Source organism: Apteryx rowi, unplaced genomic scaffold (genome assembly GCF_003343035.1).
Source record: "Apteryx rowi isolate R43461 unplaced genomic scaffold, aptRow1 scaffold_31, whole genome shotgun sequence".
In the NCBI taxonomy this organism is placed as follows: domain Eukaryota; kingdom Metazoa; phylum Chordata; class Aves; order Apterygiformes; family Apterygidae; genus Apteryx; species Apteryx rowi.
The window spans coordinates 4,258,203-4,274,763 of NW_020449530.1; the positions used below are offsets into that span (position 1 = coordinate 4,258,203).

Here is a 16,561-nt window from a genome sequence, read left to right on the forward strand (position 1 = left end):
GTGACTTACTGCCATCTCCTGCCAGAAGTCCTTGCTCCCACCAGTCTGCTAGAGCTTATCCAGTGGACTATGCCTGTCACGGGAAGAAACACTCCAGGCTCCAGCTTCAGTACAGGAGCACTAGCCTCTTCCACCAACTTGGCTGGATCTGGAAAGGGATGTTTACACATGCTGTCAAAGCACCAAAACCTGTAATGCTGTTGCTTCAGCTGGCCTTTACTGAATGTCAGTGAGCTAGACAGACAGCAAGTCCCCCTAGAAACACCAAATTTCAGCATCACCCATTTCAAGTAAAGAAATGTCTCTTACACATATGCAGTGCCAAGGGTAAGCTTCGAGATTCTGCCATGAGACAGCTACCCATCACAGTAAGCATAACCCTTGCTCTGCTCCTCTTTCCAAATTAAGTAAGAAATCATTTGTTGTTTCAAAGAATATAATTATCTTTCTTCACACAAAAAAAGTCTTGCTCAAATAGAAACATGGATTGCCTGGGCTGGTTCAAACATTGAGTCTAATTAATAGGATAGAATTGAAATAAACAGAGGAGAAAATGTTTGTTTTCTAAATAAGTCTAAATTTATTCATTACCCTAGTAAAAAAAAGTTTGGATTACAAGTGTCTGAACAGTATAAAAGTACAAAACAGGTTCCAYAGATTTCTAATACATTAATACAAAGTGCATGACTACATACAGTTCATCTTGCATTACTACTGGGAATGGAAGAGGTGGGAGGGAGTAGGGGAAGCAGTTGGCGGTTGAAACCTAGCAATAAATAAATAAATAGAGAAGAAGAGATGATCCATATCAGAGCACATCCTACCACCAATACTGCAGCCTTAGGTGCACAGAATTATTGATGCTGAAAACAAATTCAAATGGAAGAAGGTGTCTGCAAAACAGCTAGGACTTACTGAAGCCCTTGTTAGACATGACCAACTTAGTTAAGCAGTTACACAAGCAAGTATCCATTTATTTGGTTGCAGACGAAAGCATAGTACRTAGCTTTATTCTCCCTTCAGAATCTCAGAGTTTAGGAAAAGTAAAATAACAGCGATGAAAGCTGTAAGGCTGTGATAAGTCAAAGCTCCATTTCCCCTGATGTTTTCTTCAGACATTCTGTTTCCCAACAGAAGAAAAGAGAGTTTTGAGGGTGGAGGCTCTTCTTAAAAGCTGCATCTTTCCCTACCCATATTTTCATTTGCTAACTATTCCCAATTCAGGAAGTGAGATTACATGAAAATCCAGTCCTAAGCCCTACCCACCAAAATATTATGCTGGCAACTCACACAAAAAGGAAAGCTCGTAGCAGTCCACTGCAGAATATCCCAAAAGAGTAATAAAAAAAATCCCCCCAAATAAAAAAAATCCCCTCCCTCCCCCAAACCAGAAAAACAAACAAAAAGCAGAATTCCCAGGGTACACAAGTTAAACCTTCATAAAAGGAACATGAAGCACTTGGGAGCTAAAACTGCAGCGCACACTTCCAGGAAGCCGCTTTCACCCTAAAGGCAAAGTAGAGTATGAAGGAGTGTCACAATGGTTTGCACACAAGTTTGACTGGGAATGTGTAGGGAATACTATCTTTTGATCTCAAATGCAAACAGAGCTGCCTCTACTCAGTACAGCACCATTCTGAACAGAACTCTTCATAATTTGCAGTAAGTCCAGTATTCACAAAATTATTGATCTGCTGGTTGTTTAACAAGAAACACAAAAGCACTGCAGGGGAAGGGTTCCAAAACAGGAATCTTGAATCCAGACCCCAAGCTAGGACTGAGTTACATCCCCAGACCAGAACCTGCCCTGTTTAGCCAGGGGTTTTGTTCTGTCAGGTTCAAAACCAGCAAGAAGTCTGTTTCATAGTCACATGTCAGCTGCATTGGGCCAACAAATACCAGTTATTCAATTTTGGCCCTCATCTACACCTAACTTGGGCTAACTTGGTGTTGCCTTGGTCCACCTCTCATCACCAGTCAGTTACTACAGGAGGTCTAGGGTGTCTGCTGCTGGTCTAAAAGGAAGTAGCCTCCTCTTTCACTACGTTCAGTTCTTAGGTATATCTTCCTCCTTAGCTAAGGAGGTGAGCTCTTCTGCCCCTTCTTGAGAAGCATTTTACATTGGGGGCCTTCTCAGATTACTACTTACACTAGAGATGTCTGCAGTTACCGGTCAGTGTCATGTAGGAGGGATGCGTATTTGTCTTTCTCATAATGTCAGTAGTATAGGGTGAGATCTCCACACCTTTAAAAAATATATATTTATATAACTAGAGAGGTGACATAACATTTCTATGTATTAATTCATCTCATTGACTCATACATGTCTAAATGAAATATTTTCTTGGGGATTTAAGGAAGGTTACCAACCAACTTTAAAAAATGCCTGACAACCACTGCTTCTTTCAATACAGAAAGATGAACTACATATACTTTAATATACAAAACCCCATCCTCAAGTTCATTTGTGAAGAGGCTGAAAGGGGAAAAAATTAATTAGAGGGACAACCTCGCAGCAGCATTCAGCTTTGCTAAGTGTTCCATAGCATCTTAAATATTATATACAGTCTTTCTGAAAGGATACAAACTGGCTTCAGAGTTTGTGGAATTGTAGCAGTAAAACCCAAAACAGTTCTAGGGAATAGTCTTTTGGCAGCATAGCAGGTGTCCAAAGTGAACAGAGTCACTTTCTAGTATTTTTCCAGAGAATAAAAGGATCTGTATAACCTTCTGCAGCTATCCAAGGAAGTCACCACTCCTCTTGGGTGGAAATTGATGGAGATTGCGATCCCTCTTGTTCTGGCTTCTCAGTGGCAGACTTTTTATTGCTACAGCAAGGTTTGAAGAGATGAGTGTCTATGAGGACTTCCCCAAAACGCCCTTTGTAAATAATTCCACAGCAAACCTTTTGCCTGGAGGAAACAGCAGGGAGAGAGAGAGAGGTTTGTGTGTTTAGAATAAACAGAAGTTACAGAAATGCAAAAATCAGTATGACTGATACATTACTTTTCTCAACCTCCAAMACTGTTGGGCTAGGATAGGAGCGAAAAGGCTGCTCAGAAAACAAGTCTAAATCCACAACATTACTTTGAAAAAAATATATATATCTATGCCTATGCAAAACTAATGTCTCCCATTTCTCTTCCCAGAGAAGCTTCATATACACAACTATCTGAGCAGAACACTTGCAAAGACTGTTTGAGAAGAGGCAGCAAAGTCACAACAATTTCAATACAGCAGTTGGCTAAATAAGGGATAACTGTGTCACAATGTGTAATAGAAGATAACAAACCGATCAGCTCTCAGAAAATCTTGGTTTTCCTCCCACTCTTTTTTTTTTTTTTTTTTAATGACTACCACCACAGGTCAACCAAATCAACTGTTACGTTTTGCTGCCAGGCTGAGGGCACCTATGTATTTGATAACACATCACATCTAGAAAGCATAGTTTTAAGAGAAAAGATAATGACAGTCAGGAATGTTATCTGTTACTCCCCAAATGTAAACAACTTTTATCCAGCAAGTTTATAAACATTTAGGGAACTGAGGGGAAACGGGGGAAAATTTGTCTTAAGCACATGGCACTTCTTTCCAAAGATAGACCTTCATGTTGTTTAATACTCAGTGGCTTAAATGACATCCTTAACACAAATTAAGGTCAGCAGCACTTTGCAAATTTCTAATGAAGTAGAATCGAGCACTGTGCAAATGAAGCAAATTGCTGGCTGTGCAGAATACATGTATTGCTTCTTACCTTTTCCAATACGTGAGATCTAAAAAGGAGAAAACTGGTGTTCTGCTGGACCCAGCACTCATCTCTGTGTCAGAGCCATCATCAGACTGGTTACTGTAACAGGGAGACTGAGCCGGGGAGGCACTCGAGGTGGTACTGTGGGCATCAGAATCTGTAGGGAGGGAGGCACAAATACAGGAATCAAGACATATATCTAACTAGTTAGCTATCCTCCTCCTCTCGCCTGTAAAAGGTCACATTCAGATTAGGACTGGAAAAAAAGGCTTTTAATTTTGGGGGAGAGGGGCAGGGAGTAACCACCACCACCATTTTTACTTTCCCCTGCCAATTTCAAGAGATCCTTGAGAAAACACATGGCAGCATTCTGCAGACAGGTCTCAGAGCTGGAGGGGTGTCCTTGTACCCAAAGGACCGGGAAGTTGCTCAGATCAGACTTCAGTTTCTGGCTCTCAAATGCAGGCTGTGCAGGTCACACTTGGACAAAATCCTAGTCCCTCTCTGGAATCACTGCAACATTCCCGCAGATGATCCTGACCCATGCTTCAGACTCAGTAATTCCTCCATCAACTCAAATCTCCTTTCTTATCCATCTCATTAAAATCTTGCAAAGCTCTTCTCATTAGTGATTATTCATCATGCACTGCATTACGTAGGACTAGGTTTTTGCTGAATCAAGATTGTGTACTACAAACTCAGTGTAGATGTACACCTAAACAGAGGAACTACTGGCCTACCTTTTAGTTGTTCTCTAGCACCTGCAGTAACAATTAATAAGGATTAATTACAGCGCGTTGGATGAAGAGATACAAGCTCTTCTGGTCAGGGCATTTGCAAGTTTTCTTAGGTGAGTTTTTATTTACTGTTAAAAAGCATTTAGAGTACTGAACACAAAGAACCCCTTAGTTTTGTGGGATCTGCTTCACATACATTATCTTCAGGTCAGGTAGGATAACTGAAACAGAGAGAGGACTAAGACAGCGACAGTTAAGAGGTTGGAAGGTTTGCTCTAAAGGAAAAGAGCTAAACTGCTGACATATATTTAGAGCATGACTGGCAGATGGCTTTGTTGGGAAGCTATGAATCCAAATCTATTTGAAGAGTTTAAGTGTTAGTGGGAAGAAATCACCGAGACTGGCAAAGGAAGGTGTAAAGAAACTGCTACAGAGGAAACATGGTAAGAATTTAAAGGGAAAAAATAATCTAGGCTAAATAGAAAGCTTAGGTTGAAAACCTATATGGAAGAAAGACGGACTGATAGTGGTATCAGTAGAACAGTCTTCCTTGAGAAAAGACAGCTGAAAACCCTTTGTGCATTAGTGAGACCAGGGGGAGAACCTCCAATTGCAATGAGGATTTTGCCCAAGTGCTTTCCAGAAACAGGTTGCTTAAGTGTAGGACATACACTACCATTGCCTGCTCCAGCAAGCCAGGCCCCCCCAGTCCCCACATCTGTAACCTTTCCTTGCCACTTCGCCACCCGACACAACCCACCTCTGTCATGCAAGACACCCTGCTCACAGGTTCTTCCTCTTCATTCCACCACCCCCTCCCCAAGCAGATAGGGAATGAAAGGTTACAAAAAGAGAGAAGGTCTAAACATATGAGAACACAATTGAATCTCGACTGTAATTCGACTTGGCTGGTTAACAATAAGCTATTTTAGGGGAGGCCAAAGTTTATTGCCAAAGCCTCTTTGGATCAACTTACTGTGCCGCTTGAACTCCTTTTGCAGTTTGCTGATTTGATTGCTCTTTATTCTACTTCCAGAGAGAGTTTTCATTTTCTTTGGTTTCAGTGTTGTTTTAAGACTGGGTCCAGCCCTGGCATCTACCACCTAGAACACAGAAAATCTGTATCTAGTACTTCTGCATCAAGCTCAGATATTGCACTAATCAAGGAACATGAACTGATTTAGCTGAAGGTGTTCAAGATCAGCTTAGTTAAACCAAGGCACTTCTGTGCATTGACACTGTTTCATTTAAATCTGGTTCATAAGAGGCTGAGTCTACAGGAAGAGAAAGAAAACCAGTTTAAAAACTTCCTATTTCAACAGGTTCAGTTTAGCAGACAACTATTGTTTAAGCCAACACAGATTCAGATAAAAGTGTCTACCAAGCATTTGCCCCCCACCTCCCTTTTTTTGTTAAATCATCAATTGCACTTTTGAAAAGGCTAGTGCTAGTAATGACCATAGCTCTGCCTCCCCTGCTATCATCAAGGCCTCCTGACAGAAGATTATAACATACACAAAGAATCCTGATCATCTTCCCAGCCTGAGGCCCAAAATGAATTAGGTATATCAAAGCATAATATGAGTGAGAATGGCTGTAAGTTATTAGTCATTTTAATTGTCTGACTAAGCCAAATTGATTTATATGTTGCTTGAGCAAGTCACCTTGCTTGTTCAAGCTATTAAAAAAAGGGGAAAAAAAAGGGAGAACAACCAATTTTTGGACAGAAGCCAAGTCTGGAATGTTTGAGTGCCATAAGAGACTTCTGGACAAAGTTATGAGCTTGTGAAAACAAGGAATTACAGGGTAAGTTAGTCTGTGACTCCATTCAAGGCTTGCACAATCACAAGCTGCACATAAGCCAGATGAAGACAGGTAAGAGCCACGTAACAGGAAATATTGCAGGCAGATTTTAGGGATGCTCTGTGTGTGTCAGGGGGTGGGGGGGGAACAGCAAACCCAAAACCTTGCTAGTGCCTCCCTCTCTAGCAGAATGGATTGAGACACACAAAACAAGTTACTTCAGGGATAGCGGAGAAATAGATAAACAACCAACTAACATGATTCCAGTTTTTTTTGGATCCTGCTGGCAGTTTTTTCCATCTTTTCACCAAAAGGACACAGGCATTGCAAATATCTCCTGAGCGGGCCTCATGGAGCCTGGCAAAAAAGAAAAAGCAAAAATCATTTGTTAACAGATAGTTCTTTAACTGAGCAAGCAGCAAAAGACTTGACGAGGGGGGGAAAAAAATAGTTCAAGTCCTGTTTTTCAAAAATGACAATTAATCTGGGGTGCTCACACAGTGCATCTAAAAGACAGGCTCTCACTTTCAGAGAATACTCTTATACTGAAATAAAAAGTGTCAAGAGTGCCTCCAGAAGGGCACTAAAGAACAGCCCTCCAGTTATTTTTTTGAAGCTATAGTTCCAGTGAGTTGGTTGATTTGATTGGGGAGGGAGGAAGAATAGTCATATTCCTTGAATGCACATTTGAGAACAAACCTTGGAGATCTGACAAAAGCTTATTCAGCTCTTAACTTTCTCACAGAGCTTCAAGGATGAGTAACAAATACCACCTAACGCACTCCTGCATACGTGTAGGATAAAGGTTCAGAAACAACAGTCACTGGAATGACAGCAGTACTTGCTCCCTTCTAACAAGCTTTTTTCAGAACTGATCCCTACGGCTAAGCCACACTAAAAGATATAGAGAAAGGGGATACTCCGTGGAATTTTTCAGTCATTTAAACAGGAGGACTTTGAAGCATTTACAGATGAATGGGACAGGCTAAGATAAGCCAGTGTTTGCTCAGTGTTAAGACTGCATTTTTACCTTGGCAAACATATTTCAGACAGCACAAAACCAAAAGCCCTGGTATACTGCAAGCTTCTCTACTGTAGTTTATATAAAAATGCAATGGGCCTTTACGCAGTATTTCCATTGCCAAGGACAGCAGCCAAGAAACATGCCAGGGAAAATCATCAGCACCAGATTTATGTACAAAAACAATGGTTAATAAATACAAAGGATTATAAAACAATACATGAAAGAAGTGTTTCTAGATAAAGGTGGTGAGAGAAAGAAATAAGGAAGAGATTTACAAACACTGCAAAGTTTTACATATATGAAGCTAAGTGCTTGAGTCAGGAGCAGTACCAATATGCCTATATATTTTTAATATGATACATGTAAATTCTGGTTGGGCCATAGATTCTCATGAGAATTAATCCAACAAGACTGGGAAGAAAAAGCAGAAAAGTGACAGCTTTGACACTTTTCCAGGGAAAATACTTGAATGGAGAACTACAGCATAAACAGAAGAAATTATTACCTCAGCCAAAAATAAACAAAAGTAAAAAATAATTACAAGCCRTTACACAGGAATTTGCTTTCTTGAAAATTCAATAACACAAACTTAGATATAATTTCAAAGTTTTTAGAAAGTAGTTCCAAACGTTAAAAGGTCATAACAGCTAGTACAAGAAATTATTGATATTTATACAGATTTGTTTACCAATGCTTTCAAGTAGTATTATTTGCAACATTACCTAATTGGAAAGCTACTTACTTGGCACTTGTTTTCTATCAATTTTTTTGTGATCAGAAATTATAATAATATATTGGTATCTCCTATTTGAACAAAGACCCTGATACCTGAAAAAATAACAGCTGTGCATAAAATCTGCTGAAACTGCTATATATAACCCATCAAGTTTTGTCTAACATTCTTGAATCTTCAAAGCTACAGAAAATCTCCATGGTTCTGTGCTGTCTTACATTTTGTGAAGGGATTTACACCTCTAAGGAACAAGTGCAACAATTCACTGGCAACCAAATGGTATCAAATGCAGCAGGGGAGTGCCTAGTCCCTCCTGACCTGGCCTGCAGCAGGAGATTTGGAGGAAGCTGAAAACAGTCCCCCCTCACCCCTTCCCAAGCTAGTCTAATTTTCTGAGTCTCTCAGAGCAAAACAGGCAAGTGYGTCAGGTTCAAAGCTTAGAGATAGACATTATGACTGACCACAGCATTGACTAAAGAGAAAATCTTACCCAAAACAATTCTGGAAATCCTTTTCGTAACGCTTACTGTCAGTGAAACGAGAACTGGAAGACTTCGCTCTGCAAATACAGCAGCCCTCTATACTCCGGTACATCTTCGGTTTGTGAAAGCCAAACATCTTTTCCTCCCTGCTGTAGCCTGTGAAAACAAACAAGAACTGGTATTACTTATCACTTAGATACTGAAAGGAAAATCTGTGCAATTCACTAGGCATTCCAAAATTAGATTATAATTCAGGATCGGAAACTGCTAGATTAGGCCTTAGCTCTACCTTGCCTTGCCTCAGAAGAGCAGGTGCACCTAAAATACACTTTTTCTTATTTAAAAAGAACAGCAACAACAAACAGTTGAAGTATTAAGCAACGCCCAGCAGAACTCATGACAAGGTCATTTACTGCACAATTCTACTCTAAGGGCACACCTACAACAGCGCAATCCAGAGGTGTGAATGCAGCTGACTCTGCTAATGAAAGTCATACCTGTGGCAAAACAGGAGGCAGGACAAGCTGTGGGAACCTGCCTGAGCCCCTGGATAAGTAGTTGGCAGCTGAACCCTGGGTCACTGGAACTATTTTTGTTGTCATCATCACAAAATGTTTTTTGGAAACATCCCTGCCAAACTTGGCTGAAAGTGAGTAGGAGTCATTTTAAATGAGCTGCAGTCATACCTCTAGGCTGTAGGGCAGACATACCTGAAGAGCCGCTCTAAAAGCGGCAGGGTGGAGATCCACCTAGCTCTCCGTGGCTCAGTCTGCAGTGTGGGACCCAGGGGCACTTCTTGTCTCCCCAGTCTAGGTGAGCATCCCAGCCACATCCCAGCTCCATGTCAGCACAGGCTCAATTCTCACCCTCCTGCCTTCCCCACCCTGCTTTCCCTGGGAAGGAAACCCAGCTACGTGGGCTAGGAAAGGGAGCAGAAGCCTTGGGCACAGCACAGCATGCACCTACCACGCACCCTAGCCCTGGGCAGTGACACCAGACCAGAAGGTACTCCGTTTACAAGCAAGTTGTTTTTCCTTAACCACCAGCTCTGCAAACTCAGCACGGGCAAAAGCTGTGTTCTTAGAGGTTTGCCTCTCCTTCTCCTCCCAGAGCACTTCCAAAGCGAGCAAAGCTGGTGCTTTCCTGGCTCTGGGCCTGGACACAAGGCAAGTTTTTACAGGCCATACAGAACTTTTAGCTTTTATGTCATAACAGATGCAGGGACCATTCCAAGAAGGTTCTCTTTTAAGCAGACAATGTTGCAAGGTTTACTTAAACAACCCACTGCAGGGAACAAACAGCCACCTCTGCTGCTTGTGATCACTGCCAGCAAGCAGCTCCATGAAAACAGGTTTTCACCCCTGAGAAATTCTGCTTATAAAAACTAGCAGACAGAGCCATGCAAGTAGCATAAGTTTCTCCCCCTTTCCTTAACTAAAAGGCCAAGTCATATTCTTGGAGAAACTAACCAAAAAAATCTACTTCTCTTCACAAAAATCTATCAAAAGATTCAGTAACTCAGACAGGATTTTCAAAAGTGCAGCATCTCCATCATTTGTGGAGAAGTCTGGGGAGAGGGAACTCTCGGTCACCTCTCAGTCCAAGGGACTGCCAAGGGATCTTGGGTTACTGGTGAAGGTATGAGGCACAGGGGTCTTGTCCCCAAATCTTCACCAGCAGCAGGGCAAGGGACAAAGTTCTAATTTCCACCAGATGGACAGAGGAAATTAACTTGAAATCTTCAATACGTAACATCRAGCCTTGTCACATCATTACAACAGTAAAATAATTCGGAACTTAAATTGAGGTGAGATTGAGAATATGCTTCCATAAAACAGCCATACCAGCACTTTGCTTACTAATAGAGATTTCATGCGGGGGAAAAGATGCTTTGGTCCTGCAGAAACGTACAGTAAGAGCTAACGTGCTGCCTCAGCCTAGTCACAGTCCTCCACACAAAGCTGAAAATACTCCCAGCATCAGCCCTCCCCTCCTCAAACGGAAATATCAGAACAAGGCAGCACTGCAAAGCAAAAGCACAAGGCTCCCAGGCTCCTAAGAAAAACAAAATATTGGAAATCTTACATCATATTGTTGGTCAATACTCTTGCAGAAAACCCATTAAGGAACCCTTATCCAGCTGAAAATGTATATGTGCATGTCTAGCACGCTGCAATACAAGACCGCTTGGTGCCCACTGGGGTTGTCTCTCCTTGCAATTACACAAAAACATAAAAAGACACACGTAGACCCTCGAGAAAACTTGCCTTACTCAAACCCCTTGCTCAGTCCATTGAACACAAGGGACTTGCAAAAGCTCATCACTGAGGAGATCCTCCAGGCTCAGAAGAAAAATGGAGGAAATAATCTTTCCTTCTCTCCTGTCCCAACTCAAGTTATTGCATGGCTATTTGGCATAGGTTTGAAGCATTATATTCCTTTCTTCCTCACACACATTTGGAGCACAAGGAGCTCACCTATGGCTGGACTCCCCCAAAGATGACTTGTGCACATATCTAGTGAAGCCTCCCCAGATGCTGCTAGGCTTCTTACAAGACTCATCGCCCCCTCTATTAGCACAGCACAGGCCTGAAGGCCAGGAGCAGCTGTAGCAAGTAAAGAGTGTCCGACTTTTTTAGAGAGATCATTAGACTCAAAACTACTCTCTACTTCTGCTTGAATATATTTTCAGAGGCATTTGAACAAAGAACCCGACTGCACAGCCAAATTGGGTTCATAGCTCTGGATTGTCGAGACAAAGTAAATGAAGTGTCTAGGCAGACATGTAGAATATGTATTTTCTTTCTTAGCATCCAGTGTGCCTCTTCAAAAGAGACAGTCTCTTGAGAGTATTGCGTTTAACAAGCCTTTGGAGATCCAACAGCATGTTCACCTGGGAATTTCCAGCTACCAAACAGTTATTTTGGATTTTGTTTATGATTACCCAATGTTAAGTCTGTGGTCTGGTGCTTTTCTTTAGAAAAATCAAGGACTAACTAGGTTCATCAGTAAGACAAACCTTAAGCAGCAAGAACAGTTTGATTTACTTTCTAATCCAGTTTCTCCCAGAAATCCAGATGCTGATGAGATGATCTCTATCACCAGCTGGTATTTATACCATAGGAGAACAAGATGCATGTTTTATAATTCGTGCTTCCGCAAGGCCTGGCATCAAACACATATTCTGAAAATATTTTGTCTTGCATCATTGCTGCCGTTCTCACAGGAGCAGCTTTTCAACACAATCTTTCAATAGAAGGGAAACTAGTGCCATCTGTTTCCCACTTGATGAATGGTCAGCAACGGTATTACCATACATCATTCCTGAATGGGGAAGAGCTAGTAGCAAAACCACAAGGAAAACAGATTTCTGACAACTGCACCTAACTGCAGTTATAAATGGAAGGCGTCAGTCCAGTTACACATTTAATCCTAAACAGTTGTCATTTAACCATTATATACTAAATATTCTGTCAGCTGGAGAGCTTAATAGCCAATATAGACCGCATTTGAGTCTAGAAGTACTTATCAGCACTGCTAAACTTAAAGCAGTTTGTCTCAGCTGCCATTTTAAACTGTAATTATGTGTTTAATGCTACTGTTGCTGTTGACACTGCATTTCTATAGACTTAAGTATACTTAAAAATGGCATATGACTGAGCCCTTTGAAAGGTTTAACTTGAAAGTTTTTTTTTAACTTCAGTCTCAAATTAGAAACAGGGAGCTAGATTGCCAGCTACTGTAATGCAGTATAGTGTCTCTACAGTGCTTAGATCTTGGTTGTGGAAGTCTAACCATGTGCAACTTGGGATGCATTAAAAAAAAAGTGGCAGGTAGGAATGTAGCTCCACAGAAGTTAAAGCATTACAACAGATTTTTTGCCAGATTTAAACTTGTTACTTGAATATAAGAAGTCTTTAAAGTGAGCAGCTGCACAGAAGTGAAAGGAATCACTCACCAGCAAGGAATCAGAAGCATATTTGCCATTCTGCAGAAGGGGAGTGACTATGTGAAGGAATTTCCAAATCAGGGAGATGAGTTAACCTCCCTGGTCTAAGAAGTGCAGAAGGAGAAGCTGCTATTCTCAAGTCCTGCTTTCAAGAACTGCTTTAGCAACTTGGACGGACTCAGAGACCCAGAGAAGACTGCAGAACATTTTTTCTCCATCCCTTCACACTCTCACTTTTAGAAAAGCAGCATCAAAAGTAGAGACTCCTCTTGTTTAAAAAAAAAAAAAAAAAAAGTCAGGCAGAGAGCAGTAAACTAGGAGGGGAAGGGAAAAACCCTGCTCATGCATTTGTGAAAGGCTGGTGCAAAGCAGCATGCATCACATGTAAGAGTTGTTCAGTGCTTTGATTACCTGTCAGGACTAGAACTTGGGACTCAGTTCTGTTTGCAAAATTTAATTTGACAATCTAAAGAAAAAGGAGGTATTGCTTCAAATGCTCATTAAATTTTCAGGTTAGGGAGGAGCTTCCGAACTCTCTAGATTTTTAAAACAAGGAAAGCTGAGCCACTTCCATTTGCCTTTCCAGATTCCTTCTGCATTTTTTCTGATTGCCCAAGAAGAATGAAAAGCTTTTATAATAAAAAGGAAGGAATTCCTAGAAGACATGCACATCTCCCTTTGTGACAAAATCATCAAGCCACTCAAAAGGAACATGCTCACCTGTTTCTTGTGACACTGAAAGAGAAACACTCCCTGGGGTTACACGACAGCAGAGGGATGGCAGTTCATCTACTTAGCACCTCCCTCACTACCCATATCCTCCTTCTGACCCTGGATCACTTGCACTTTGTGTGACCCAAAGCTTCCAGTAAACTACCAGAGAGAGGGACAACCTCTGCAATTAATTTGATTCCTTGTTCTCCATACAAAACAGCCTTGGCACAGCTTCTCTGAAGCAGAGTTACAACAAACAAAGATCTAGCCTACATATGTTGATGCAGCCAGTTCCTGTCAGCCAAACCTTACAATACTGATCTCTACAGCATTTCACTGTAACTAAAACACAGCCATAAGTGTCGCAATTTTTTTTAAGGAATCAAAAGCCTTGAAGTACAGAAAGATACATATAAGCTATGACTTCTACATCTGCAAGTGCATACACCCAGACACATGCACACACATGAAAAATGCTTCCAGAGCTGTCTAGGGCGCCAGGAGTTGAGCTGTCTAGCTAATAAATTCTTGGGCCTGTCCCTCTGCTGAAGTAAGCTGCAATACAACTGTACATCAACAAAGGAGCTAACCTATATCAAAGGTTCAGTGTAAACATACTCCCTGAGTTTACATGGCCCACAAAGCAGCTTTGGAATAGAAGGAGAAAGTTAAAATTGGACCTCAGAAAACCATATCTTAACATGTCCAAAGCCAGAATGCTTCAAGGAAAGAAATAGGAGATCAGACTAATTGGTGTTGTCTGAAAACATAACTTGAATCTTCAAAAAAATCATTTTTACACTGACATCTTGCCTTATAGCTCAAAACATATGGCCTGATTTCTGACAATCATAAAGCTGGAATTCTGCATGTACTGTACATTCTTCTGGTCCCTTATATCCTCATATTTTCCCTCCACTTCCCTTCCTCTCTCCACCCAAAACAACTTCTTTGGAGAAAAGTTGTATTTGGCCACTAGTACAGTCCAGGCACATCAGAATGAAATAGCATCCTGTGGAGTTTTCACTTGATGAGCTGAGCTAATACAGTAAAAGGTCAAATCAGATCTTCAGGAATCCTTCCCCTGCCAAAATAAGTAAGCTCTTTTACTGCTAGTCTTCTGCAGCTACTGTTGTGTGCTCTGTGTTGCAGTGAAAACTCAGCATACTAAATGTAACCAGCAGCAGCTATAAGACCGTGTATCAGAAATCAAAACCGACATTTTTTTCCCCACGTCTAAGCCCCTCACAGCATTCTAGCCGAGTCACAAGCTATCCCAAGTGAAGTTTTCAAAAGCAGTCAAGTTGCAAAGGAGCCTCCAGAGCCTATGACCTACTGATCTTCAGTGGGAAATAAGTACCTAACCCATTTAGGCAATGAAGAAAAGTGAAAGGTTAAACCACTTGGGTGTTCCTGCAAACTGCTATGCAGTTAGTACTCCTGAAGGGATAGGCCAAAGGATGAAAACAGTAATCGGTAAGATTTGCATAGGAAAAAAAAAAAAACCCAAACCTGTCCCACCTGCAGACATTCCATCTTGAAAGAGGACTTTTTTTTTTTGGAAACTCCTATTGCATAACTAACACCATGCGCAGTCTAACCAGGAGCCTGGCAAGGAAATGCTGGGATGATCTTAAGTAAGTGTTGGAGTTCACTCTGTGCCGCTTATCTGAGAACAGCGACTGCAGCTGTTGATGCTGTTTGTATCCACCTGCTGCTGAAAAGGCATCATGGACATTCGAGGTCATTAGACACTGAAAAGCTCTTTTTAGAAGAGGATAAAATACCTGATGGAGACTGCAACTGAGGAAGAGGATACATATAACGAAGAAATGACCAGAGTGACTTCATTGTAAGGATACTGTAAATGTATCCTTTAAGTATTACTGGAGATTTCATTYGGACTTTGGACTGACCGAGCACATTCTGAAGAAATGCAAGAGCCCGAGTTGTGAAATGGAGCCCTGCCCCTCCATTCTGCTTATCTATCCAGTTTGCAGCCCTCTATTCCCACCCCAGCCTTGCTGGCTTCTTCCTTCTGTTAAAAAGAAAGTGCTAGAAGAGGTACAACCAACTTCTGCTTCAGACTTAAAGTAGGACTACACATGTGGTTCATCTCATCATGAAAGAAGTACGAATCATCAAGTGTTAATAAGAATTAATGCAAAGCAGTTTGGTGACCCAGAAAGAGCTGCTCAGCACCACTAAGACAACAAACCATCACAGTTTTCACATTGTTTATTTTTAACATGTGCGAATTTATCAGTTCGTTTTCTTTTACTAAGCAGTAAAGGATGTTCTCTTTTTAAAGGAAGACTGCAAATGCAGCCAATTAGCTCCCCTGTGAAAATCTCCTACCGGTTGGGAGAGAAGCAAGGAGGAATTTTTCCCAGAGGCTCTGGAAGTCGATCCCACCTACTTTCAGGAGCAGCTGGATACTGCATGCCTGTAGACATGTTTGAAAATCCCACGACTTGTTACTTACTGATTCACTACTACGGACTGCAGATTTCAAGAAACCTGGAATTTATCAGGGGGTAGGGAGGGGCAAAGGAGCTCGGGGCCCACTGATGTCAGCAGAAAGACCCCTAGTTCACTGCATGCCCCATGCTGTAGAAGGTATGCAATCTTCTGTTTAAGAAAAGAGTAAACTACACAGTGAATCTGGCTATGTGCACACTGAGGAGAAGGGGGTTTCCGCAGTGCATCCCCGCACATGGCAGAAGTAGTCTCACCTTTAGAAGCAAGCACACAGGAGCAGCGGGGTTTGCTGAGGAACCGTCAAACCTCCTGCTTTGCCTTGCGTTAGGGTAAACGGACGTCTCCACAGCTGTCAACCTATCCCCTTCACCAGCACTAAGTTAAAATCGAAAAGGAAAAATAGCGCTGCAGTCAGGATGTGTTAAAGTATGCTACTTAGCCTCCAATGCAGATGCAAAGCTATTGAAGTCCTGGACTCAATTCAGGACACTTGGCCTTCTCTCCCCACCCACACGGGGCTGGCAGCACGGGCCTTGCCTTCAGCCCAGCTAGAAGGCATGTGCTATACACACACAGATTGAGGAACAGCTTCCTGTGCCAGCTGCCTACAAAACTACTGCGCTGGGGAACAGCTCTAAAGTTTTTTGCAATTGTAATGATTACGGAATAATTTGGACTGGCCCAAATCTGCCAGTCCACAGAGAGCAAGCTGATAGATGGGGACGAGGCCATTCCCATCAGGAGAGACCAGCCTGTGGGGCTGGGGGAGCCACAGGGCGGGCAGGATTCAGCCCTGCGCCAATGCACAGCGCGATAAACAACAGGTTCGCCAGGTCCCTTTAAATCCCTTCAGCTACACATCCGGAGATGGGTGTATTAAAAAAAAAAAA

At 41.9% G+C, this 16,561-nt stretch overlaps 1 protein-coding gene across 2 annotated transcripts in view; it reads right to left on the bottom strand.

Moving 5' to 3' along the window:
• Window positions 1-556: 556 nt before the first annotated feature.
• Window positions 557-16,561, bottom strand: part of SINHCAF (SIN3-HDAC complex associated factor) — an 18,104-nt gene continuing 2,099 nt past the window's right edge. The window contains exons 1-6 of one of the 2 annotated variants that reach the window (XM_026070394.1): window positions 15,926-16,084; window positions 8,536-8,683; window positions 6,546-6,645; window positions 5,462-5,588; window positions 3,755-3,905; window positions 557-2,912 (exon numbers count right to left, since the gene is read on the bottom strand). In XM_026070394.1, the coding sequence (XP_025926179.1) occupies window positions 2,750-2,912; window positions 3,755-3,905; window positions 5,462-5,588; window positions 6,546-6,645; window positions 8,536-8,663 (669 nt within the window). In that variant the 5' untranslated portion in view covers window positions 8,664-8,683; window positions 15,926-16,084 and the 3' untranslated portion in view covers window positions 557-2,749. Of the gene's footprint in view, window positions 2,913-3,754; window positions 3,906-5,461; window positions 5,589-6,545; window positions 6,646-8,535; window positions 8,684-15,925; window positions 16,085-16,561 lie in introns of those variants that run through there. The other variant, XM_026070392.1, reaches the window with a different exon arrangement.